The sequence below is a fragment of the Mollisia scopiformis genome, assembly GCF_001500285.1.
Source record: "Mollisia scopiformis unplaced genomic scaffold LY89scaffold_46, whole genome shotgun sequence".
Taxonomy (NCBI): domain Eukaryota; kingdom Fungi; phylum Ascomycota; class Leotiomycetes; order Helotiales; family Mollisiaceae; genus Mollisia; species Mollisia scopiformis.
This window is the reverse complement of record NW_017263626.1, coordinates 7,123-30,317: the sequence shown is the minus strand read 5'-3', so window position 1 is coordinate 30,317 and position 23,195 is coordinate 7,123. Positions and strand designations below refer to the sequence as shown.

The 23,195-nt window shown below is 45.2% G+C and overlaps 6 protein-coding genes across 6 annotated transcripts; 5 read left to right on the top strand and 1 right to left on the bottom strand.

Moving 5' to 3' along the window:
• Nucleotides 1-68: 68 nt before the first annotated feature.
• Nucleotides 69-1,559, top strand: LY89DRAFT_692587 (NAD(P)-binding protein). Its single transcript, XM_018216566.1, has 6 exons — nt 69-438; nt 568-629; nt 789-898; nt 948-1,151; nt 1,198-1,390; nt 1,458-1,559. The coding sequence occupies exons 1-6, from the start codon at nt 299-301 to the stop codon at nt 1,526-1,528; spliced, it is 780 nt and encodes a 259-aa protein (XP_018060604.1). The 5' UTR covers nt 69-298; the 3' UTR covers nt 1,529-1,559.
• Nucleotides 1,560-2,101: 542 nt separating this feature from the next.
• Nucleotides 2,102-3,987, bottom strand: LY89DRAFT_633144 (membrane protein-like protein TMS1). Its single transcript, XM_018211329.1, has 3 exons — nt 3,731-3,987; nt 3,601-3,680; nt 2,102-3,553 (listed from the first exon to the last, which is right to left on the bottom strand). The coding sequence occupies exons 1-3, from the start codon at nt 3,779-3,781 to the stop codon at nt 2,248-2,250; spliced, it is 1,437 nt and encodes a 478-aa protein (XP_018060603.1). The 5' UTR covers nt 3,782-3,987; the 3' UTR covers nt 2,102-2,247.
• A 255-nt stretch (nt 3,988-4,242) lies between these two features.
• On the top strand, nt 4,243-6,277 carry LY89DRAFT_769725 (MFS general substrate transporter; the record flags this gene model as incomplete). Its single annotated transcript, XM_018221832.1, is given in 6 exon segments — nt 4,243-4,323; nt 4,370-4,441; nt 4,492-5,041; nt 5,105-5,327; nt 5,375-5,514; nt 5,529-6,277. 6 exon segments carry the CDS (start codon nt 4,243-4,245, stop codon nt 6,041-6,043), a joined length of 1,581 nt encoding a protein of 526 aa, XP_018060602.1. The 3' UTR covers nt 6,044-6,277.
• Nucleotides 6,278-7,818: 1,541 nt separating this feature from the next.
• On the top strand, nt 7,819-15,452 carry LY89DRAFT_712655 (ketoacyl-synt-domain-containing protein). The gene is made up of 13 exons (XM_018217995.1): nt 7,819-8,259; nt 8,310-8,366; nt 8,426-8,513; nt 8,572-8,637; nt 8,685-8,887; nt 8,934-9,524; nt 9,574-11,132; nt 11,175-11,230; nt 11,274-13,640; nt 13,688-14,310; nt 14,363-14,626; nt 14,674-14,742; nt 14,787-15,452. The coding sequence occupies exons 1-13, from the start codon at nt 8,065-8,067 to the stop codon at nt 15,315-15,317; spliced, it is 6,669 nt and encodes a 2,222-aa protein (XP_018060601.1). The 5' UTR covers nt 7,819-8,064; the 3' UTR covers nt 15,318-15,452.
• Nucleotides 15,453-15,560: 108 nt separating this feature from the next.
• LY89DRAFT_692583 (NAD(P)-binding protein) lies at nt 15,561-17,017 on the top strand. The gene is made up of 3 exons (XM_018216565.1): nt 15,561-15,978; nt 16,031-16,610; nt 16,687-17,017. Exons 1-3 carry the CDS (start codon nt 15,922-15,924, stop codon nt 16,929-16,931), a joined length of 882 nt encoding a protein of 293 aa, XP_018060600.1. The 5' UTR covers nt 15,561-15,921; the 3' UTR covers nt 16,932-17,017.
• Nucleotides 17,018-17,561: 544 nt separating this feature from the next.
• LY89DRAFT_790642 (uncharacterized protein) lies at nt 17,562-18,337 on the top strand. The gene is made up of 2 exons (XM_018223396.1): nt 17,562-17,862; nt 17,915-18,337. Exons 1-2 carry the CDS (start codon nt 17,654-17,656, stop codon nt 18,165-18,167), a joined length of 462 nt encoding a protein of 153 aa, XP_018060599.1. The 5' UTR covers nt 17,562-17,653; the 3' UTR covers nt 18,168-18,337.
• Nucleotides 18,338-23,195: the final 4,858 nt, after the last annotated feature.

The following is a 23,195-nucleotide window of genomic DNA, read 5'->3' as shown; positions in this document are numbered from 1 at the left end:
TACATGAAGCACGTGATTACCCCTCATGAATGTCACCTTGACGGTCTTTCTTAGCTGTCAATCGATCTCTACTTCTGTGCATCTTCTCATATTTCCCCTTCTTTCTTTTCAGCAAATAATTCAAACTCAGCTGAAGACCCCCAGCAATATTTCCACAGGTTGCAGTTGCAAAACCCTGCAATCAGTCCATCATCACCTGATCTTCAAATCCTCAAGTTTCCATCCTTCACTCCGTTTCCCTTCTGTACTTCCACCGACAATTTACAATAGAAACGAGCACATCTACCAATAATCCACAATGACTACCGAGGCAAAAATTCTCGGTACACGCCTTCAAGGGAAGGTTGCCATCGTCACTGGGGGTGGATCTGGCTTCGGCGAAGCTATCTCAAAACGCTTTGCGGAGGAAGGATGTAAAGTCATTGTGGCTGACATGGAGTAAGTACTTTTTCCACTGCCAATTATAACTTCAGGTTGTATCAATTTTTGTCAAAAGAGGGACAACAACTGATTCCAACATCATTTGTTCAACTTATTGGAAAGCTCATATTTCTAACGTCAAACCAGCTCTGTGGGTGGAGAAAGAGTCGCCAGTGCAACTCATCCCCATTCAATGCACTTCATCAAGAGTAAGTCGAATTATGCCCTTCTTTTGTGTTCAATCTAGGAGCCGGGGTCTTCGAGGTCAACTTCGGAAACTACTCATCCAAGAAGATATATCTACACTCGCTTGCCAAGCTATTCAGACCCCAAATTTCTAACATAAGTGTATACTAATGTATATACAGCCAACGTAGCAAATGAAGCCGACTGGGAACAACTCATGGAAAACACTCTTGCCAAATTTGGCAGAGTAGACATCTTAGTCAACAACGCGGGCACAAGTTACAAGAACAAAGTTCGTGCTCCTGCTATTAATGGCATTGTCAAACTAACATAGGATACAGCCAACAGCAGAGGTGACAGAAGATGAATTTGACAAAGTCTTTGCAGTCAATGTGAAAAGCATCTTTCATTCCGCCCGACATTTCATTCCCAATCTCATCAACCAAGGAGACGGTGGCTCAATCATCAATATTGCTTCGATTGGAGCCACAAGACCGAGGCCGGGACTCGTCTGGTATAATGCCAGTAAAGCTGCTGTAGCCAACGTCTGTCCCTCATCTCCAACTTGCCCCTCTCAACTAACACATCCAGGCAACCAAAGGTCTAGCAGCTGAATACGGCGAGAAACAAATCCGCGTCGTAGGTATTGGGGAAGCCGCATTTTCCACTTCCTTTCCCGAGACATTGTCTTATCCTTTTCCTGAAACAACAAAGATGAAAAGTGCTAACGCTCCCTCCCAATTACCTAGAACGCCGTCTGCCCCCTCCTCAGCGCCACAGGCCTGTAAATACCTCCCTCCCCCTCCCACTCCCACTCCCCATCCATCTCCTTTCTAACTCTCAACAAACAGCTTCGAAACCTTCGTCGGCGTCCCCCCAACAGAAGAAAACTTCAAGAAATTCCTGTTCAATGTCCCGCTAGGAAGACTAACTGATCCGGTCGATGTCGCGAACTATTGTCTCTTCTTGGCGAGTGATGAGGCGAAGTTTATTACTGGCACGTGTTTGGAGGTTGATGGTGGGAGGGGGATTTGAGTGTTGGCTGTTTGGGGATCTTGGGGGGCAGAGGTACAGGAGGGGATATTGTGCTATGTTGCTCCGGGTTGCTTGTTGAAAATGGAGAGATTTCAGCTACGTGTCTCTGTTTCAACTGCCCAATCCCTCGCAGCCTTTATCCTTTTCAACTCCAAATATGCGATTTGCATCGATACACAATCAATCTCCTCCTAGATGATGCTAAATCTCGTTGCTCCCAAGTACTTCCACACGTACAACCCATAGTGCTATAAACCTGATATCGGGCCCGATCTCGTACCCTCCTGCACGACGCAGTGTAACACTGGGTCGGCCCACGGCAAGGGACTCTTTGTTTCAGAACTATTATCGTGACTACCAGCAAAGCTTATTATATCTCTCTGTGTCCAAAAAGATTCAAGCAGAGCCTCGAGCCTCGGATGTCACCATACAAGATGTCATCACACAAGATACCGATACACAAGAATATCCTTATTTGATTGTATTCAATCTGTCCCATGTTCTAGCCTAACCTAGCATGCATGCATAACGCCTAGCCTCGAAAATGCAGTAATCACTACTATAACACTACAATTAACATAAGGAAACCCCTATTCATCCGTCCGCTTAAGCGAATTCTCGATCCGAGAGAACGATCGGTGCAACGAGTGTCCAAGTGTAGATACCATAGCAGACCCACGCACTAACAATCTTAACCCAACTTGCCCAGTATGTTCTTCCAACTGGCGCAAAGTCCTCAACATCCTTCGTTGAGTCATCTTTGAAGTTCATGGTAAGGAGAGTAGCCACCCAGGCAGTAGCGAGAAAGAAGATGACGTGGAAGAGGGCGTAGCTGTATTGTGTTGAGTTGCGCTCGTCGTCCTTGGCGGTATTCCCACTGTCGCTGTCATCGTCATCATCGTCTAGGGCATCGGCTGGAAGACTTCCTTCTTCAACGGCTTGGCGGAGAGCCGCAGCGCGCATCTCACGGCGGCTGTCTGGTTGTTGAGTCACGAGATCGTGCTCATCCTCATTAGGGAGTCTGACACTCTTTCCAGAGCCGCCAAGAGCGACTCCTTGGGTAGCAGCTCTGGTCGTGGTATAGGCGACGGTGAGCATAGTGACAATAGCACCAATGACGATGGATGTTGTTCGCGTGCCCTGAGCTCGGATGAGAGGATTGCAATTCTTGTCATCCGGCTCCATGGATACAGCTGACATAGTGAGGTATGTGCAGTAGATTGCAACCATAGCCGACTGGGCAAGACCTGCTTTCGGGTTGCCCTCTTGTACGTAAGGATGAACAGATATCCCGGAGACAATCAGGAGGAAGATCAAGTTGAGGGTGATCGCGGTCTGGTTCATGGTGCAACCTCCCTTGGCGAAGAAGACGTACATAACGATGGTCATTGCCAGCGACGCAGCGAACATGCCGAGGGTGGATCCAATAAGAACGCCCCTCCATGCTCGGGAATCCGACGCTTCGATTTGATCCAAGCAGTATTCGGCCCAGGAGTGTGCCAAGTCGACTAGGAGGATCAGGCCCAGGAGCAAGAAGAGTGTTGCGGCGAAGAAAGAGATGTAGTTTCCCCATACAAAGAAGAATGATTCGGGAATGAGGAAGGAGACGACAATCAAAGCCAACCAGGCAATGATCTTAGGACCCCAAAATCCATTCTGAATTGCCGCGCGAGGATTCTTGGAAGAGTTGACGCCGAGGAGGATAAAACCGAGTATGATGTGGAATACGCCAAGGGCAAAGTTGATTCGATGTACCGCAACCCATCCATAACATGGTCCATCCGGACAACTTATCGTCATATAATCCAGAGTCAAGTGTTGTAGCTTATTGATGGCCCACGGTGTGAGCATAATCCATGAGAGAATGGAGTTGACGAGGAGGATGAGGGCATAGGCAATTCGAGTGGCAACGCTGTTAAGGATTAGGCTCTGCCATTCTCAAGATGATTTTCAACGGACCTGTTACCACACTTCCCACAAGCACTGCATACTGCAGAGCATGTAGCCGCACCGCAGCAGCTTGCCATGAAACCGAAAACCTGTAGAAGTCAGCAGCAGGCTCTCACGACATTTAGACACGCCGACGTACGGTCCCCATACTGGGCACTGCTAGCAGCGGCAGCGAGAGTAGAGCACCCATGGTCTCGAATCGTGTTGCAATAAAAAGGATGTAACAGTCGGTGTACTGGTAATGCTGAAAGTGCAATCAGGCGTGAATGATTGTATTGCGCATGCGATGATGGAGAGACAGACGCATCGTTGAGCCTCCGCCCGGTTGTTCAAAGCCGCCTGCCTTCCTTCCCGATGGCCGAGCCAGGGGTTAGTCCCGCTAAATCTGTTGTGGATCGTGATTGGGCGTACCAGTCCGATTGTGATTGTGAGGAGAGACATGCCACAGGTACCACGTAATAATTTCCCTTGCAACACCTCCATCTATCTATCTACGTGACGCTCGGAAATACATTATTCAACCTTCGATTGACCTCAACCACCATGATCTGAGTGCCATTTCCATTCGCCAACATCTTTGCACAATGAGATCGTGTTGAGATGATCCAACGACCAAGGCAAACACCATATCCCGCATCCCCATCTTTGACGATGTCTGAGAAATCGTTGAATCGTGCCCGATGGGTGTCGAGTGTGGCTGCGACATGCATCTCTTTAGCATGCGGGACAAATGTAGGCGCAAGATCTGCCATCTTTGTCGTTATACTTACGACAATAGTATGTCTATTCAGCATGGGGACCACAGTTCGGCGCAAGACTCAAGCTCTCATCGACAGAGCAGAACCTGATAGTACGCTAGACATTCTACCACGATAAGTCGACGATGGCTAATTATTTCAGGGCGCTTTTGGTAACTTGGGGATGTATGCTATGGGAATACCAGTTGGAATGTTTGTTGATACGAAAGGACCTCGACCGGCCGTTATCTTTGGGGCTATCATGCTCGCTGCAGGCTACTTTCCTCTACACCAGGCATACGATGCAGGTTCAGGCTCAGTGCCACTGCTATGCATCTATTCCCTCTTCACAGGTTTTGGCGGATGTGCAGCCTTCAATGCTGCTATGAAAACATCAGCGTTGAATTGGCCCCATCATCGTGGTACTGCGACGGGGTTCAACTTAGCGGCTTTTGGATTGAGCGCATTCTTCTTCTCAACACTGGCTCAGTATGCCTTGCCAGGGAATACAGGAGACTTCCTGATGCTACTGAGTGTTGGCACGTCTGGTATTGCTTTTATAGGATTCTTCTTCCTTCGAGTCTATCCGCACCCCCACTATTCGGCAGTATCTACAAACTCGGGGAGGAGACTTTCGGATTCTCAGCGTCTACATAGGACAAGATCGGCGGAGGAAGGAAAACACAAGGCAGATCAGACAGTCTTAGAACCAGGTGGGTCCTCCTCTGTTGTCGCACATCTCAGCGATGGAAACATCCTAAATCGAGATGACATAGGAGAAGACGCACCTGAATCCCTTTTGGTTGTATCAGACGAGACGTCCTCCTTATTGTCAACAACTACATCTTCTAGCCCTGGAGATGCACCTGAAGAACCGATTGTTAAGGACCATGCTCATCGTGTAGATATCCGTGGGTTCAAAATGTTGGTCCAGGTTGAGTTCTGGCTGCAGTGGGCCATCATGGGCTTGCTCACTGGTGTTGGATTAATGACTATCAAGTGAGTTGGACTGCTCTCATTCTGCTATTTCAAGCTAATCTTCATAGCAACATCGGAAATGACGCCGCAGCTCTTTGGCTCCACTATGACGATTCAGTGTCCAACGACTTCATTGCGAAGAGTCAAGCAATGCACGTCTCTATTCTGTCGCTCGGCAGCTTTACTGGTCGTTTGTTGAGTGGTAAGTGTTTGAGCCCTCAGATACATGTAGCTCACAATTATCAGGTATCGGTTCCGACTTTCTCGTCAAGGTTCTCCATGCATCTCGTTACTGGTGTCTCTCGATCGCTTCTCTGATTTTCTTGCTATCTCAATTCTTCGCCTTGAGCATTGAAAATCCCAACTACCTCGCTTTTGTGTCTTCATCTACTGGTTTGGCGTACGGATTTCTCTTCGGTTGCTTCCCTTCAATTGTCGCCGAGGCATTCGGCGTACACGGTTTCAGCACAAACTGGGGGTTCATGACGTTAAGTCCCGTCGTCAGTGGAAATGTCTTCAACGTTTTCTATGGCACGGTCTTCGACGCCCACAGTATTGTAAAGCCAGATGGTTCTCGGGAGTGTACAGAAGGTCTCGCATGCTACAAGGCGGCTTATTATATCACCATCACCTCTTGCCTCATCGGCTTGGCTGTAAGTCTGTGGACCATGTGGTATGTAACGAAGAAGCGGAAGGAGGAAGACAGACAGAGGGAATTCGAAGAAAGAGAGGCTTAGAACTAGAACGGACCGGAACAATGATGTACGGATACAAATCTTGGATGGCGTTTAACGGCAAGCGATGATAGACTCGAAAGCTAGGCGTTAGGATTGGAGATTCTGCTAAGACCGGATATATAGACGGACTTTGTCCTTTTCCGAAATCATTTCTTTTCAGCGTTCACCTGGTCTTGATTGTTAGTTAGTCCTGCCTTTAAGAGCCCCAGTCGGTTCGGCCCGTTGCCTGGTCCAAATAGTACACCGAGACTAGGACCATCAATACCCACCCTCAAACCCACTCCTTGACCGCCGATGTTTTCTGCAGTCTAATTTTCAGAGTTCATATATCTGCGTACATCATCCTCTCTGCCTAGTCCTTTTCATATCTTTCAGACGAGCAAAAATCCAGCCCCTCAAATGCCACTCTCAACTCCCACCCTCGGTGTCACCCATTACGCAACAGCCTCCGCCTTATTATACGGAGCAGGATGGTCTATACAGTTATATCGAAGTAGGATGAGGAGGATAAGAGATCAGGCACAGTACGATTTCGAGACTAGATGCTGTCCTACTCTGGAAGAGTTGAAGGGTTTGAGAGCTGCGAGAGGTATTATTTTCCTTGCCTTGAGAGGGGTTGTTGGTGTTAGTACTGATGGATGGTGGCGGTTGAGGCGGATAAGGATTATGCTGCGAGGACTTTGATCGAGTTGAGGGTGTTGAACGATGTTGGGAGATGAGGGGCATGATGGAGGTTTGGATATTACAGCGTGTGATTAGAGGGAGGTTTTGTGATTTGAGTTTTGGTCGATGGGTCTATTGAAAGGGAATTTGAGAATTGGTCTTTGTTATAGATACCCCACTCCGCTTCGAAGCAAGTACTTATTTTGATCACGAAAGACGCGCTCTCGAGTAAATCTCGTGAGGCTGCAAAATCGATGTCAAGCGGGTCATGCCGTTTAGAGCCGCAGTGCGACCTGTGGGTCGAAGGGAGCGATGTCGGATCGCGAACGGAGTATCTAACATTGGGATTAACGTTGAGTCTTCAATATCCAGTATCAAACGTATGGTTGTCCGGTTCTTTCCCTTCGGTCTGGTGAGGGAGAGAGACAGCGGCTAGTTGGTATATATGGAGTATAGCTAATAGTCAGAGGCAAGATGAAGATTTTACAAAGATATATGTCAGCGAGAGGCCGTCGAACTTGGCAAATTCATATTCCACTCGATGGCTGCTAGTGTTTGGTAAATATGATATAATTGGCGGAATAGGCTTCCTCGCATGCGGTGACAAATCATCTTGCTTGACGTTCACAAGCTACTATCAAACATTGTGGTAACTTGTTCTCTCATATGTCCAATTCGTTGAGCATACAAAATAGACCGAATGGAGACATCGGGCAAGCTACCTAGGTAAAAGAGAGGATTAGTAAGAAAGGGTTCGAAAATCCTGGGCGAAAAAGGTAGTTGCTTGATTCCCTTCCTCCATTGACATGGCAAGCACTAGCATTAAAGCCAGCCGAGGAGCTTACCCGTAAGGGCAGCTCATATCTTTGACGGAATAAGAGCACATAAAGACGATCGCATCCAAGATCCAGCTTAACTTTCGGCTATTAAATGAGATTGCGAAGTCTATACCATTTTGAAGGTAGAGTTGGCGAGGTTGAGTGGTTGAACATCTCGGAACGACTAAGCCCTTGTCTCGAAGGGGATTAGCTCATGCAGCTTTCCGTTACTCCACACCCGCGAACGACCTGTCAGCCCAGGATGTATTTGCATTTGGAAAACAGTCTTAACATGAGGGATTGGCTGCAAGTTGCACTTGACTGAAGTATGACAAGCTTAGCTGCAGAAGATTGGTAGGATTACTTGCAAGCCCCTCTTCCTATTTCGTTACAAGTGTTCGATATCTACTTCCTTCTTGGAACCTTCTCCCATCGACCCTTCCATCCCCACAAAGCCAGTCAGCTTCTTTTCATCTTTCCAAATTCATCAGAGTCATGAGTGGCTGTCTTTCTCTTGAGATCCAGCTTCAAATATAAAGCATGGCCTTTCCCAAAGAAGATGCCTGTATGCCAATTGCGGTGATTGGTATGGGATGTCGTTTTCCTGGGGATGCAACTTCTCCAGAAAGGCTCTGGGACATGCTGGCCAATGGTCGTAGCGCCTGGTCTCAATTCCCAAAAGATCGCATCAACATTGACGGATTTTATCATCCAAGCACAGAAAGACAGGGCTCGGTAACTTTCCACTTGCGTTTAGTGTACGAGCAATGCTAAGGCTTTTAAAGATATGTTTCAGAGGAGGGCACTTTTTGAAGGACGATATTGCCGCATTCGATGCTCCAGTATGTGGTAAAGTCCTTTTTTGTCCTCTTGCTCTGTGCTGAAAGGGTGCTTTTCATAGTTTTTCTCTACAACATCACACGAAGCTGCCGCTATGGATCCACAGCAACGGATTCTACTTGAAGTCTCATACGAAGCATTTGAAAATGGTATAAAGTCAAAGTCCGCTGGTAAATAAATCGATGGTCCACTGACGCTTGACCTCAGCTGGTATTCCTATCGACACTCTGCTTGGCACATCAACAGCTGTATATTGTGGCTCTTTTGTGAAAGGTGAGCTGTCACGAGCGTTTGTTACAATGAAGCGCTAAGTCGTTGAGACTATGAGCAAATTTGTCTCCGCGATCCTGACGATTCGCCACAATATGCCGCAACCGGAAACGGAATTGCAATCATGTCAAATAGAATATCCTGGTTTTATGACCTTCGTGGACCGAGTATGACGCTTGATACCGGATGCTCGGCAAGTCTCGTTGGCGTCCATCTTGCGTGCCAGAGTCTAAGGACTGGCGAATCAAGTCTAGTAAGCATGGCATGGAGATCTTAGCAATCTTGCTGATTAAAAGCAGGCACTCGCTATGGGAGCTGGACTGGTATTGACTCCGGCAACGATGTTGCCAATGACAGCCCTCAACTTCCTCAGTCCTGACGGAAAATGCTTTGCTTTTGATGAACGCGCGAATGGGTATGGGCGCGGGGAAGGAATAGGCTGTGTGGTTTTGAAGCCACTGCACGCAGCCTTGCGGGACAACGACACCATCCGGGCAGTCATCCGAGGATCGGGCGTCAACCAAGATGGCAAAACACCAGGAATCACCATGCCGAGTAAAGAGGCGCAGGCTTTGAACATACGCGCCGTTTATAAAGCATCTGGATTGGACTACAACAGTACAGCATACTTCGAAGCGCATGGCACAGGCACTCAGGCTGGAGATCCGACTGAGCTAGGAGCTATCTCAGAAACGTTCACCGGGAGTCGAGATCCTATCGATCCAATATATGTTGGCTCCGTGAAGACTAATATTGGTCATCTTGAAGGCTGTGCTGGAATTGCGGGGCTGATTAAATCAGTCTTAATGTTGGAGAAGGGCATGATACCATCGAATCTTTATTTTGAGAAAGTCAACCCTAGGATCGACCTAAACGCTTGGAGAATCAAGGTATGAAAGTACTGTAGCACTTTTCGTCGGACATGGCTAAAGTCTGTAGATACCCAAGGAGTTGACAGCATGGCCACGCGAAGGGCTGCGAAGAATTTCACTCAATTGCTTCGGATTTGGTGGAACAAATGCACATATCATCTTGGACGATTCTCTAAACTATTTTTCCGATCGAGGCATTGAAGGCAATCACTGCTCTGTTGATTTGTCACCGCTCCCTTCCTCTTCCACTTCCACTTCGGACTCTGGAGTGTTTCTTAGCCCACCATTTTTGGGGTCTTCCCTGGTTGATTATATCTCCTCAAGTCCGTCTCCAAACTTATACGTCATTTCCTCTCACGAGGAGAGCGGTATCGGTAGACTTTCGACAGCGTATTCGGATTATTTTGGAAGAAAAGACTGGACAAAATTAAGCGAACAGGAGATATTGCAACTCGGAGACGACGTTACATATACTCTATCAAGGCGACGTACTCACTTTGCATGGAAAGCATTCGTTGTCACTTCAACACCAGAAAAGCTCAGTACCGTGCTTCTGAATAACCTGTCAAAGCCATGTCGTTCGTCTCGGCCACCCACCATCGCCTTCGTATTCAGTGGCCAAGGGGCCCAGTGGTTCGCAATGGGAAGAGAATTGCTTCAATATCGCAACTTTCGGAGCACACTCTATGAGGCTGACCTGTTTTTACGATCTATCGGATGCGAATGGTCTCTCATGATCGAGTTCACGAAGGATGAAAGCACTTCTATGATCAATCTTCCAAACATAAGTCAGCCGTTATGTACTGCTCTACAAATTGCTTTGGTAGACTTGTTGCAAGATTGGGGCGTGTTGCCTCATGCGGTGGTGGGCCACTCGTCCGGCGAAATTGCTGCAGCATATGCTGTTGGGGCTATAAGCAGGGAAGATGCATTACAACTAGCGTTTCATCGCGGCTTGTTAACAAGTTCTATTAAGGTCCTCGCTCCGACACTACGAGGTAGGATGTTGGCAGTCGCACTGTCCCAGGAAGCCGCAGAAGTTTTAGTCAATCGATTGACAAAAGGATTGGCCATAGTAGCATGCATCAACGGCCCAGAAAATGTGACGATATCAGGAGATGAAGATGCTATTCTTGAGCTAGAGGAGCTTCTGTACCAAGATGGTATCTTTGCCCGTATGCTCAAGGTTGAGAACGCATACCACTCCCATCATATGGAAATCATTGAGAGCAATTATTTAGATGCCATCAAAGACATCCAGATACTTGAGACAGACTCGGATATTCAGATGTTCTCGTCTGTCACGGGCACATGCATTCAACGGAGTGATTTGGGTCCCGCTTACTGGGCTCGAAACCTGGTATCTCCTGTTGTATTTTCTGCAGCTGTCAACGCTCTATTGCAGACGAAGACTAGGAAGGCAAATGTTCTGCTCGAAATAGGTCCGCATTCAGTCCTGCAAGGACCTCTGAAGCAAATCCTTGATGCTAGAAGGAAACCGAAGTCTCGACCAGCTTACTTCTCTACGTTATATCGAGGCAAAGATGCCACTGTGACATCATTAGAGGCAATGGGCCATCTATGGAGTCTAGGAACTCGTATCAACTTCGAGATCATTAATAACAGGTAAGAGTACTAGCTGATATGAGTTGTGACTGACATTGCCAGCACTCGAACTACAAAGAATCGTGTTCTCAGTGATCTACCCTCGTATCCTTGGAATCGTGAGTAGAGAGCATTTTTTAATAATCGTTTTGACCTTTGTAGATACCCAGACATACTGGCACGAATCTCATATGGGTACTGCCCATCGTTTCCGTAAATGGGCTCGTCAAGACTTAATTGGTGCTCCAAGCACAGATTCCGTGTCACTGGAGCCTCGATGGCGCGGTTTTCTCCGTTTGTCTGAAAATCCATGGCTTCAGGATCACCAGGTTCAAAACACAATCATATATCCTGCGGCCGGCATGCTGTCTATGGTACTTGAAGCTGCTCGACAGATACAAGACATTGATCGCAGGGCATACGAGTATGAATTGACGAATGTTCATATTGAGAAAGCTATGGTTATACCAGATTCCTCTCACGGTTTGGAGACGGCGCTGAACCTCAAGAAGAATGAGGATGTCATTCTCCAAGGCAAACTCCAGATGTCTAGATTCGAATTTACCATTTACTCCAAGCTTCTTGATATCGACTGGATCAGGAATGCCTATGGTTCATTAACTATTCATCATGTACCCATCGAAGACGAGATTGTCGATGCAGACGATAAGGTTGCGAAGTTCACAGCTGCTAGGAGTTATTGCACTGAGAGCTATTCTCCTCGACAGTTGTACGAAGCATTTGAAAACATCGGGTTGAAGTACGGCCCGTGTTTCCAGAACATCGTGTCCATGTCCCAGAAAAACAATGTTAGCTGCACAACTGTGCAAATTCCGGATACTGCGAAGCTCATGCCTGCCCACTACGAATATCCTCATTTGATTCATCCTGCGACCTTGGACGCGATGTTCCAAACCGTCTTCGTTGCGGGAAGTGAGCCAATGATTCCATCTTTCCTCAAGAGGATGGTCATATCTGCCGAGTTCCCTAGTGGTGCTGGCTGTAAACTTCAAGGCTTTTCAGAGGCGAAGAGATACGCGATTAGAGACGCCACTGGATGCATCACGATGTTTGGTCCTTCATCGGAAAAACCGGTATTGGTCGTGGATGACTTGCATTTCACTGCCCTATCATCTGCCAGGAATGATTTCACCGAGGTTGGATTTATACCTAACAATCATAATCTGTGTGCGGAGCTTGTATGGGAAGAAGATCATGATGCTTCGAAACATTTATCAATGGATGCCCTCAAGGGAACCGAAATTATCTTGGTTTTACCTGATGATCCGTCTTCGGAGCTTATAAGTTTGCATTCCAAGTTGACTTCAGCGGTCTACTCAATAGGGGCACAATGCAGAAATACTTCTTTATTGAAGTCACACGAACAGTGTGTGGGCAAGTTATGCATTGCCCTTTTGGGAATTGAAGATTGTTTACTACACAATTGGACGAGTGACGAGTTCGAAGGATTCCGATCACTCATGAACCGGACGAAAGGATGTTTGTGGGTAACGAGAGGCGGTCAAGTCGACTGCTCAAACCCAATGTCAAGTCCGATCAGTGCTCTCTTCAGGACACTACGAGCGGAAGACCCACGAAAGCTACTCTATACCATCGACTTAGATCCCACTTTGGACCTGACTTCTGATGAGCCACCAATCACGATAATGAAGGTCTTTCAAAAATCATTTGATTTCACCGCACCTTGCGAAGAAACCGAGCATGCAGAACGTGATGGAAAGCTTCTGGTTCCAAGGATTGTCCTACAGACTCAGCTGTGTTCTAGAATTGAACGTGGAGATGCTAAAAGAGCGCCCACCAAGTTAACATTCTTGCAAAAAGATCGTCCCTTGCAGTTAGAAATGGCTACACCAAGCGGTCTTGATTCTTTTTATTTCAATGACGATGGAGACACGGCTTTGGATCTTCATGCCAAAGAGATCGAAATCAAGGTTGAGGCAGTTGGTATCAATCAACACGATGTCGAAACTGCAATGGGTCAGACATCGAGCAGCACTATTGGTTCCGACGCGGCGGGTGTCGTTAAAAGTGTAGGTTCAGCCGTCGTCAACCTGAAGCCAGGAGATCGAGTTGTCACAGTCGCGCAGGGTGCCTTCAGGACATTTGTTCGGAGTCAAGAAGCATTGGTGCAACTCGTTCCAGACGGCATGATATTCGAGGTCGCAGCATCTTACCCTAACGATTTAATGACTGCCTACTACTCGACCATGACAGTTGGCAGGTTACAGCAGGGAGAATCAGTCCTCATTCATGGAGGTGCAAGTGGTTTGGGCCAAGCAGCTATCCAACTCTCAAAGCACGTGGACGCCGAAATATATGTGACGATTTATTCAGCAGATGAACGCAAAACATTGATCAAGTTGCATGGGATATCTGACAGCCACATACTAGATTATGTCGGCTTTGGCAAGGAACTCCGGAGATTAACTAGCGGCAGAGGTGTAGACCTAATCTTGACTGCTCTTGGAAAACAACATTTCGCCCAATCATGGAGACTTGTCTCTGAATGTAAGTGATCTATCAATTCTTGAAAACCTTGAGTTAATGGCATGAAGTTGGCCGTTTTGTTCAAATCGGCGATTCGACATACGGCGACGCTGTCATGCCAAAGAATATAGCGACTCATCGCAATGTTAGCTATTCTACCGTCAATCTTAGCCATATCATTCAGCAAAATCAGCCGCTACTATGCCGAATATTCGATTCTTGTTGGAAGTTAATCAGTATGGAGGCAATTCAAAGATCAGACCCTTTGATTGTCTATCCTCTGTCCGAACTTTCGACTGCTTTCAAAAGTGCGCTAGACCAGACGCATGGCAAGACTGTGATCGGATTCGGCGACACTGACCTTGTCCCTATTATACCTCATGATTCACACCAACTTCAACTGAATTCCGGAGCGTCATATGTTCTTGTTGGTGGCCTAGGTGGTCTTGGCCGCAGCCTTGCCAGTCTTCTCATCCGGAGCGGCGCCAGATATCTAGTCTTTTTGTCGAGGTCTGGTGCTGTTTCTGACCAGCAAGTCACCTTTCTCGAGGATCTTCAGTCAAACGGAATTCAAACTCGAGTATACACGTGCGACGTTTGTGATAGAATCCAGCTGAGTGCTGTCCTTCAGCGATGCCAGGAGGAGATGCCTCCCATCAAAGGAGTGATCCAGGGTGCCGCTGTTATCAAGGTTTCTAGCCCTCTCACATCGTATGACAAATATGCTAATTGACAATTTGTAGGATGCCATCTTTGATAATATGACCTACGAGGACTGGATTGCTGCGACACGGCCGAAGATTCAAGGAAGCTGGAACCTACACGAATTGATGCCAAGAGATCTCGACTTCTTCATCTTTTTGTCTTCATCTGCAGGCATTATAGGTGCCCGAGGCCAATCAAATTACAACGCGGGAAATGGCTTCCAAGATGCGTTGGCACAACATCGACGAACTAATGGCCTGGCTGCTGTTTCATTAGATCTTGGCCCTATTCTTGGCGCAGGAGTAAGTCGGAAATAACTGGTCAAGACTTACTTGCTGATGTTCAGCAGATGGTCGCGGAAGATGAGGCTACACTTGATATGCTTCGAGCATCTGGCTTTATCAGTATTCGTGAGAAGGTAATAAGTTTTGTATTCATCCATGACAATTGCTGACAAGTCAGGATTTCCATATCATTGTGTCTGCAGCGATGGCGGGCTACACAGAAGATGGCCACACTCTCCCAGCACAGATAATTCTCGGTACAGGGACAGGTGGATTGATTAAACAGAATCGAGTTCATGATCCATACTGGCTTCGCGAAGCTAGGTTCTCGATCTTGCGAGAGGTCGACATCGTTCCTACTTCTCAGGATCCGGAATCAATCTCTATGCAGGAACTCTTGTCAATCGCGAACTCGCTTTCCGAAGCCTCAGAAATAATACTCGAGGGCCTTGTCATACTTCTTTCCAGATCGATGAATATGTTAGCGGCAGATCTAGATACGAATAAACCTGCCAACGCTTACGGCGTGGATTCCTTGGTGGCCGTTGGGACTCGTAATTGGATTTTTCAGGAGACGGGTGTAGATGTTAGTATCTTTGAGATTTTGAGTGAGGTTAGTATTGCGGATATGGCAGTTGAAATTGCAAAGAAGTGTAGATTTTGTTCGGGAGAGGTTGGAGCGGAGGAAGACGAGGTGGATGAGGACTGATCTTGATAGTTGAATCCCACGACGGGTCGTTTCTTATCACAGCTGTTTTGACTGACACATACATGCCCGTCTCTCTCGCTTAGGCCCCTTAACACGCTGGCCACCAAGTGTAGAAAGGGGGTATGCTCACGTGATAGCGTATATTCATGATGGTGCTAGTCTTGAACAGGCTTAGCAGCTCTGACGTCTTTCAAAATACCGTGCTCAACCCCATCGTCATCGACTGCATCTTACAGATTACATAGGTGATACTTACTTTGCAGGAATACCCAAGGTTTCACGTCTTTTCTTTCCAATGGCTGATGTAAAGTTATGGATTGCAAGTTGTTCTGCTAGCCGGACCACAGCTCCGATCAATAGTCATGTAGGTAGGCATCTCTCGAACGGATGAACATTTCACTTTTCCTCATTTCTCAATTACGAAATGGCCTTGCAGACCTTGAGGGGTAAACTCTTTCTTAGACCATTGACGTCACTCCGTAGTATTTCGTGTTTGTATTCGTCGCGACCTGGAAGTTTTCTTATGAACGCCCAACCATTTTCAGGACCACCTACATATCGCCTACGACAAGTCCAGAAACAGTTCTCTACGAGTACAGCAAAGATGTCTGACACTAATAAGAACTTTCTTCTAAGTGAAGTCTTCAATGTGAAGGGGAAGGTAGATCAACTTCTATACTTGAGTAGCTGGACATGCAAGTTGACGGAAATAGGTTGCTCTCATCACTGGAGGTGGCAGCGGAATTGGTTTGATGGCAACTCAGGCGCTTGCTGTAAACGGAGCGAAAGTCTACATCGTCGGACGAACCGAAGAGAAGCTCGAGACTGTCGTCAAGACACACGGACAGAATATCGAGGGCGAAATTATTCCCATCACTGCGGATATCACATCGAAGAGCGAGATTGAGAAGCTTGTGAAGGAGATCGAGTCTCGGGAGAAATGCTTGTGCATCCTGATCAACAATGCTGGCATTGCAGGCAACACGCAGCAGACGGAGGCTAAGACTGCCGAGGAGATGAAGAAGAATCTATTTGATGCGGAAGGTTCGACGTTCGATGATTGGTGCAGTACATACAGGACCAATGTCCCACAACTGTTCTTCATGACTATGGCCTTCCTGCCGCTTCTACAGAAAGCTTCTGATCACCAACATGGCTATTCGGGCACGGTCATCAACATCTCTTCAATCTCGGGTATCGTTCAGTCATCTCAACATCATTTTGGCTATAATGCTAGTAAGGCAGCTGCTATTCATCTCACCAAGATGCTGGCTTCTGAGGTCGCAGAAAATGGTAAGCCCCCGAAGGCCTTTTTATCTTGCTCAAAATAGTATCATGGAGCAAAACTAATCAAAATTGTCATCTTCAGGTCTCAAGATTCGTATCAACAGCATTGCTCCGGGTGTATTCCCTTCTGAGATGACTGCTGGTGGAGAGAGTGGATCTGACCAGAAGAGTCACATCGAGAAAGACAAATACGCAAAGGTTCCTGCTAGACGACCAGGAAAGGATCAAGATATGGCCGCAGCTGTCTTGTTCTGTGCTGCTAATCAGTACTTGAATGGCCAGACCGTGGCGGTTGATGGTGGTTATATCTTGCATGCAGGAGCATGAGCCATCTGAGTCTGTGAGCATGACATGATCTAATACGCTTGGTCGGTGACAAGTCTTAGCTAAATGGTAACTTGTCTGGTTCCTACCACAACTTTACCCGAGAGTCTTGCAACGAGATGAATAGGCTAGATGAAGCTAGGAAAATCTCGCATATATTCGCAAGCACTATTCTTTCTCACGTGACCACATTTTCTCTGGTGTCTACCTAGGTAACCTGGGTGATGCTCTATATATCTCTTCTCATAGGTGAGATTAAATCTCCTCTAGGCTTGAATCGTCACATCCAACAGAAAAGTCTGCCACCAGTGTCTGCCATTGTTATTTTTAGTTTCGAGATAGGGATCCCTCACAGTGAGTACCAGATTGCGCGTTCAATTAATGCTTTCAATTGGTTCGACCGAACTTTCCCTCCCAGTTCATCCAACATCATGGTCAGATCCAACCAACACTCCCAACTCGCTTTGTTAATACACGTTTTTAATTTTCACGGTGCTATATCGGAGAGAAATTTAGCCCACCTTATCCTAGTACATGTAAGCTTTTAGTCAACCCCGCTTGAGCTCATTCAGCTTCCACTTATGGAAGTACAAGTACTTGGCTCTTCAATTTTTCACTTAAAAAAACGTGCAACAAGAACACAACTCCGCCGGATATCATTACACTGAAACTCGCAGCCGACCTTTTATCACATCTCATCCTCACTGAGTAGAGGAAGTAGAACCATGACTTTCGAACTAGAAGAAGCCGGTACCCCAGACCTGGAAGAATTGGGAGTTGTCCTAGGGAAAGCATACATAAACGACCCGATCCTGAGTCAGCTCATGCCAGGTGTCGATCAAGCTATTCAAGATAATTTCTGGACTGCTTGGTTGAGAGGCGACCATAAGAAGCCCGGGGAGAAATTGTTCAAGATCGTGGATACCGATACTGGGTATGGCTTCGACGTTATTTTATACAAGAAGATACTGATTATAGACTGAAAGGAAGATTGTAGCTTTCGAGAAAGTTCGGTATCCTGCGAAACCAGCTGAAAATGGTGAGGAGGAACATGAAGCCCCGCCTGAGGGAACGAATGTGGAGTTGTTGATGCATTGGTTCGAGCAAATGGACCTATATCAAGATAAACATATGGATTTCGAGAAGGATTGTTGTAAGGACTCACGCCACCATTCCCGGCCTGACCTCTGTCGCGGGCGATTGGGCAGGCGATTAGGCAGGCGATTAGGTGATCCGTGATCCGTAACATTACCCCCCCCTTTCGAAGAACGACGTCCTCGTCGTTTGATCCATTTCTTTATCATCGTCCAATTCATCATAATTGTCACGTCCTTCGTCGTACGCCTTTTGCCAGGCACGGAGCGCCTTAGGGGGGTTACTTTGCTCTGAATTATCGAAGTAATACGCTGTTAGTTTAATTAAAGAATATTTAAAATTAAACGTAAAATATTAATTTAAGTCGTCGTTTATATTAAACTACTTAACTTTATATTAAAAAATTTTTTAACGAATTTTTAACGCTATAATTTTATTAATTTTTTATTTAATATTTTTAATTATATTAATTTTAAATAAAAAATCGTTCGAATTACGATATAATTTATTTAGAAAAAAATAAAATAAATTTTTATAATAATAAATAAATTTAATTTATACGAAAAATTTTTTTTTTAAATTTCGAATAAATTTATTTTAAAATTATCGAATTTTTAATTAAAACGTTAAATATTATTATTATAAATTATTTAAATCGTTTAATTAATCGTTTATTTAATCGTTCGCGATAAAAATTAAACCGAAAATAATAATATTTTTTAATTTTTATATAATATTTTTTTAACGTATATATATTTTTTTAAAAAAAAAAAAATTTATTTTTAAATTTTAAAAAATAATCGAATTAATATTTTATTTACGTATTAAATTTTTTATCGTATTATTATATTATTTAAAAATTATTATTTTATTTAAAAATTATTAAATTTTTTTTATTTAAAAAAATATTTTTATATTTTATTTTTTATTATTTAATAAAAATATTTATTTTTAAATTATAAATATTAATTTATTTATTAAAATTACTTCGCGTTTTTTATTACGATTTTATTTTTTTATTTTTTATTTTTTTATTCGTTGTTTTTTTATATTATAATTTAAAATTAAAAAACGCTATTTTCCCGAGCTAATAATTAACCGCGTTTTAATCACGTGCTAATTATAATTAATTTAAAAAAAAAAAAAAAAACTCGGATTATTATTTTCGAATATATTTTAATAGCTCGTTTTTCGAAAAAAAAATTTTTTTTTTTTTAATTAATATTATTTTTCCGAACGAAAACGTTTAAATAATTATTATTAATAAAATATTATATAAAAATTAATTAATAATTCGAATTTTTACGTAAAATTTTATTAAAAATTATAATATTATATTTTATTAGAATATAAAGTAAATATAAAAGTATAATTAAGTTTTAGTATTAAATAAGATCGTTGTAATAGTACGTGTAATACTAGCCCGGGAGCGCTAGTCTCCCTAGCACTATACCTAATCGGGTATAGCGCACGTGCTTAGCTATACTCTTTATATTATAGTAGTTTAAATAAAATTAGAGTTGCTGTAGAAAATACAACTAATATAGTCGCTGACTACACGTTCGTACCGTGTGCGTCTTCTTGCTTTTGTGACAGCACGGTTGGACTCATGTACGTAGACGAGGAATCGATTAGGCTATCTCTTAGGATCTAAAGGTAAAGAGGAAAGGAAGGAAAGAAGCGCCGGAAGGCAGAGCATATATACAGGTGAGCGGTCACGTGAGTACTTAGCGAGCACGTGACTCCAGAACCGTGACATTACCCCCCCCTTCCGAAGAACGACGTCCTCGTCGTTGCATCCATCCAATTATCATTATCCAAGTGATCATAATTGTCAATTCCATCGTCGAATTGTTTCTTCCAAGCTGGAAGGGCCTCTGGGGGACCAGGCTTGCTTGGATTAGTCATGTGATACGCTATCAGCTTGTCAGGAGCGTATTTAAAGTCGGACGCCGGGTACCATTCTAGGTCTTCGTCCATATTCAGCCACTTCACTCGGTACTACAGCTGCTTTCGTCTTAGTCTGGAGGCCAAGATCTCGTCTACTTCCCATTCGATATCACCAGTTATATTTACCTCTGGCAGAGGCTCTTCCTCTTGCCCAGGCAAGGGGTCCGCAGGGTCTTTTCTCAATTTATCAGCTGAAAACACGGGGTGAACCTTCATAGAAGCTGGCAAATCGAGTTTGTACGAGTAGCCCTTTTTCTCAAGAATCAAGAAGGGACTAGCGCGTACATTATCGAGCTTGCGGCTAGGGCGCTGAGTATTATACTGGGTAATCGTAACGTAGGCTCTGTCACCTACTTTCCAGTCAACTACTCTTCGTCTAGCGTCTTGCGAGCGCTTCATGCGGCTTTGAGCTTGTTCCATGTTCTTTCTGGCTATGGCAATAGCCTCGTCCATCCTCCTGGCCAATACTAGAGCTTTCTCTTTATTTAGCTTGGCGCTAGGAGTATTGTCGCTATCGGGACGAGTATTCTAGTCGAAATGAAGTACGGGAGCAATGCCGTATAGCACTTCGTAGGGTGACATCCCTATGCTTGCTTGCGGGAGGCATAGCTGAGCGTAGTCCATTATCGGTAGCATGTCCGACTAGTCGTCTTAGTAGTACGAAACAAACGGCTTTAGTCTAGCTTGGAGGACCTGATTGTAGTTTTCTGTTTGGCCGTCTGTCTGTGGGTGATAGCCGGTCGAAAGCGTGATCTTAGTGCCTATAATACGGCAGAGCTCTTACTAGAACTCAGAGATGAATTGAGGGCTACGGTCACTAACGATCTCCAAGGGACGTCCGTAGTACCGGAAGATATTCGTGAGGAATAGGCGAGCTAGCTATTCTGCATTAATTGTCTTGTGGCAAGGTATAGAGACAGCTTGCTTAGTAAGGCGGTCGATGATTACACAGACGCTGTCGTACTCGTGCTTGTCAGGCGGAAAGGAGCAGAAGTCTATTGAGAGATGTTGCTAAGGACGTTCTAGTATCGGCAGGGGTTGTAGGAGACTAGGAGTCTTGTCGCGTGGTGAAGAGGCTCTAGCGCAAATATGGCAGTTGCGTACGTACTAGGCTACATCTCGAAGCATATGCGGCCAATAGTACCTTTAGCGGAGCAACTAGTACGTCTTATCTCTTCCAGGGTGGGCTGTAAGCATTTGATTATAAACTTCTCGGATGAGGTGCACTCGTAGATAGTCCTAGTCGGGTACGACTAACCTATCTTGGTACAAGAATAGTCTATTACGCAACGAGAAGTCCTTATTATCCACACGTTCAGCTTGTAGCCTGAGAGTAGCTAGCGCTCTTGCTTCCCGATTGGCTTGTAAGATGCGGTCGATCAAGTCAAAAGAGTGCTCTACAGTAGCTCTATCCACGGGAGCTAATTCCAAGGAGGATGCACGTAACTCGCTATAGATCTGAGGATCTAGCTTATCGGCTATAAGGAACGTTTGTGTACGAGAAGATTCCTTAAGCAAGTCTTGTGAGCTTGTCTCATTACTTCGGCGTGTTAAAGCGTCAGCTTTCAGGTTGTCCTTGCCAGAGCGATACAAGATAATGAAGTGGAAGTCTGCTAGCAGCTCTGCCCAACGGGCTTGCCTGGCTGTTAGCTTCTTGGATGACATAAAGTACTCCAGGGCTTTGTGATCGGTGTAAACCTTGATAGGTGTAGGGGTGGAGGCTAGTTTAGCTCTCCATTCCTTTATAGTCTTCACAATAGCCAGCATCTCCTTGTTATAGATCTCGTAATTCAACTTAGCAAGGGCTATAGTCTTAGAGAAATAGGCCACAGGTAGCTACTGCTCTCTATGCTTCTGGTTGAGGATTCCTACAACTACACCATCGGAGGCGTCCGTTTCTATCATACACTCGAGCGCGGGGTCGTAGTGTTGTAGAATTGGTGCTGTAATAAGCTATAGCTTAAGCTTCTCAAAAGCAGTCTCGCAATCGCTATTAAAGTGGAAGGGGACGTTCGCTTTCGTAAGCTAAGTCAAGGGAGCTGCAATCCTTCTATATTCCCTAATAAATCGGCGGTAGAAGTTGCAGAAGCCTAAGAATAACTGTACGCTTTTAACCGTATTAGGGCGCTTCTATTCCTCTATTACTCTCGTCTTCTCTGGGTCTACAGATATGCCTTCTGTACTAATAATGAAACCCAAATACTTTGTATAAGTCACGTTGAATTCGCACTTCTTGAGGTTAGCTTGCAAGCCGGCGTCTTAAAGTCGTTGCAGCACTTTTCTCACGTGCTCTTTGTGCTTGAGGGGATTATCGGAGTAAATAAGGATATCATCGAGGTAAGCAGTATAAAAATCGTCTAAGTAATCAAATAATATATCGTTTATATATCGTTGATACGTAGCAGGCCCATTAGTAAGTCCGAAAGGCAAGACTTTGCACTTGTACGCTCCATAGCGAGTACGAAAGGTAGTTAGTTCTTCCGAATCAAGGTGTATTCGGATTCGGTGGAAGGCTTGGCGTATGTCTAGCTTTGTGTAGATCTTTGTAAAGGCGATTCGGGCGAGAGTCTTGTCGATTAATGGCAATGGATACCGGTCTTTGCGCGTAATAGCATTTAGCTTTCGGAAATCGATGCAAAATCGTAAGGCTCCGCTAGATTTCTTCACAAAGAGGACGGGTGCCGCGAATGGGGCCTGACTAGGTTCAATGAAGCCCTTAGACAAGTTGTCTATCAAGTACTGCTTAGTGACTGCTAGCTCTTTAGCGCTCATTTTGTAAAGAGGCGTGAACTGAAGCTTCGCTTCGTCCTTCTCAAGGGCGATCTTATGGTCGTACGAGCGAGAGGGAGGCAGTGTGTTGGAATCGTCTTTAGAGAAAGCTCGAGCGAATGCTTGGTATGTTGCTGGGATAGACGGCTCGACTTCCTTGATCTCTACTCTTGGCCGTGCTTCTTGATAACGCTTATCCTCAATCAACCGATCTAGCTCGTACAAGCTAGTGGTAAAGAGCTTAGTATCTGGCTGGCGAAGGTTGAGGTGGAACGCTTCTGGTGTAATTAAACAGAGGTCCATAGCTTTTGGCATTAGTATGTAGTCTGATAGCTTTAGAGGAGGCTACGGTGGAGTTGGCTTTTGACTTAGCTTTCTAGACAAGGTATTATCCATCTTATGCATATTGTCTCGGTTATCTAGGGACTAGGTACGCTTCCCAAGTAGTCGGGG

What these genes read in the sequence shown, in the direction of transcription:
- LY89DRAFT_633144 (XM_018211329.1), bottom strand. Translation starts at nt 3,781, where the DNA reads ATGGGTGCTCTACTCTCGCTGCCGCTGCTAGCAGTGCCCAGTATGGGG. An exon ending in CAGTGCCCAGTATGGGGACC is followed by an intron (nt 3,681 to 3,730) that starts GTACGTCGGCGT and finishes TGACTTCTACAG; the next exon opens with GTTTTCGGTTTCATGGCAAG. An exon ending in TGTGGGAAGTGTGGTAACAG is followed by an intron (nt 3,554 to 3,600) that starts GTCCGTTGAAAA and finishes AATCCTTAACAG; the next exon opens with CGTTGCCACTCGAATTGCCT.
- LY89DRAFT_790642 (XM_018223396.1), top strand. Translation starts at nt 17,654, where the DNA reads ATGACTTTCGAACTAGAAGAAGCCGGTACCCCAGACCTGGAAGAATTG. An exon ending in ATCGTGGATACCGATACTGG is followed by an intron (nt 17,863 to 17,914) that starts GTATGGCTTCGA and finishes ATAGACTGAAAG; the next exon opens with GAAGATTGTAGCTTTCGAGA.
- LY89DRAFT_692587 (XM_018216566.1), top strand. Translation starts at nt 299, where the DNA reads ATGACTACCGAGGCAAAAATTCTCGGTACACGCCTTCAAGGGAAGGTT. An exon ending in GTCATTGTGGCTGACATGGA is followed by an intron (nt 439 to 567) that starts GTAAGTACTTTT and finishes ACGTCAAACCAG; the next exon opens with CTCTGTGGGTGGAGAAAGAG. An exon ending in CTCCTCAGCGCCACAGGCCT is followed by an intron (nt 1,391 to 1,457) that starts GTAAATACCTCC and finishes CTCAACAAACAG; the next exon opens with CTTCGAAACCTTCGTCGGCG.
- LY89DRAFT_692583 (XM_018216565.1), top strand. Translation starts at nt 15,922, where the DNA reads ATGTCTGACACTAATAAGAACTTTCTTCTAAGTGAAGTCTTCAATGTG. An exon ending in TCTTCAATGTGAAGGGGAAG is followed by an intron (nt 15,979 to 16,030) that starts GTAGATCAACTT and finishes TGACGGAAATAG; the next exon opens with GTTGCTCTCATCACTGGAGG. An exon ending in TTCTGAGGTCGCAGAAAATG is followed by an intron (nt 16,611 to 16,686) that starts GTAAGCCCCCGA and finishes TGTCATCTTCAG; the next exon opens with GTCTCAAGATTCGTATCAAC.
- LY89DRAFT_712655 (XM_018217995.1), top strand. Translation starts at nt 8,065, where the DNA reads ATGGCCTTTCCCAAAGAAGATGCCTGTATGCCAATTGCGGTGATTGGT. An exon ending in TAAACGCTTGGAGAATCAAG is followed by an intron (nt 9,525 to 9,573) that starts GTATGAAAGTAC and finishes TAAAGTCTGTAG; the next exon opens with ATACCCAAGGAGTTGACAGC. An exon ending in AGGGTGCCGCTGTTATCAAG is followed by an intron (nt 14,311 to 14,362) that starts GTTTCTAGCCCT and finishes GACAATTTGTAG; the next exon opens with GATGCCATCTTTGATAATAT.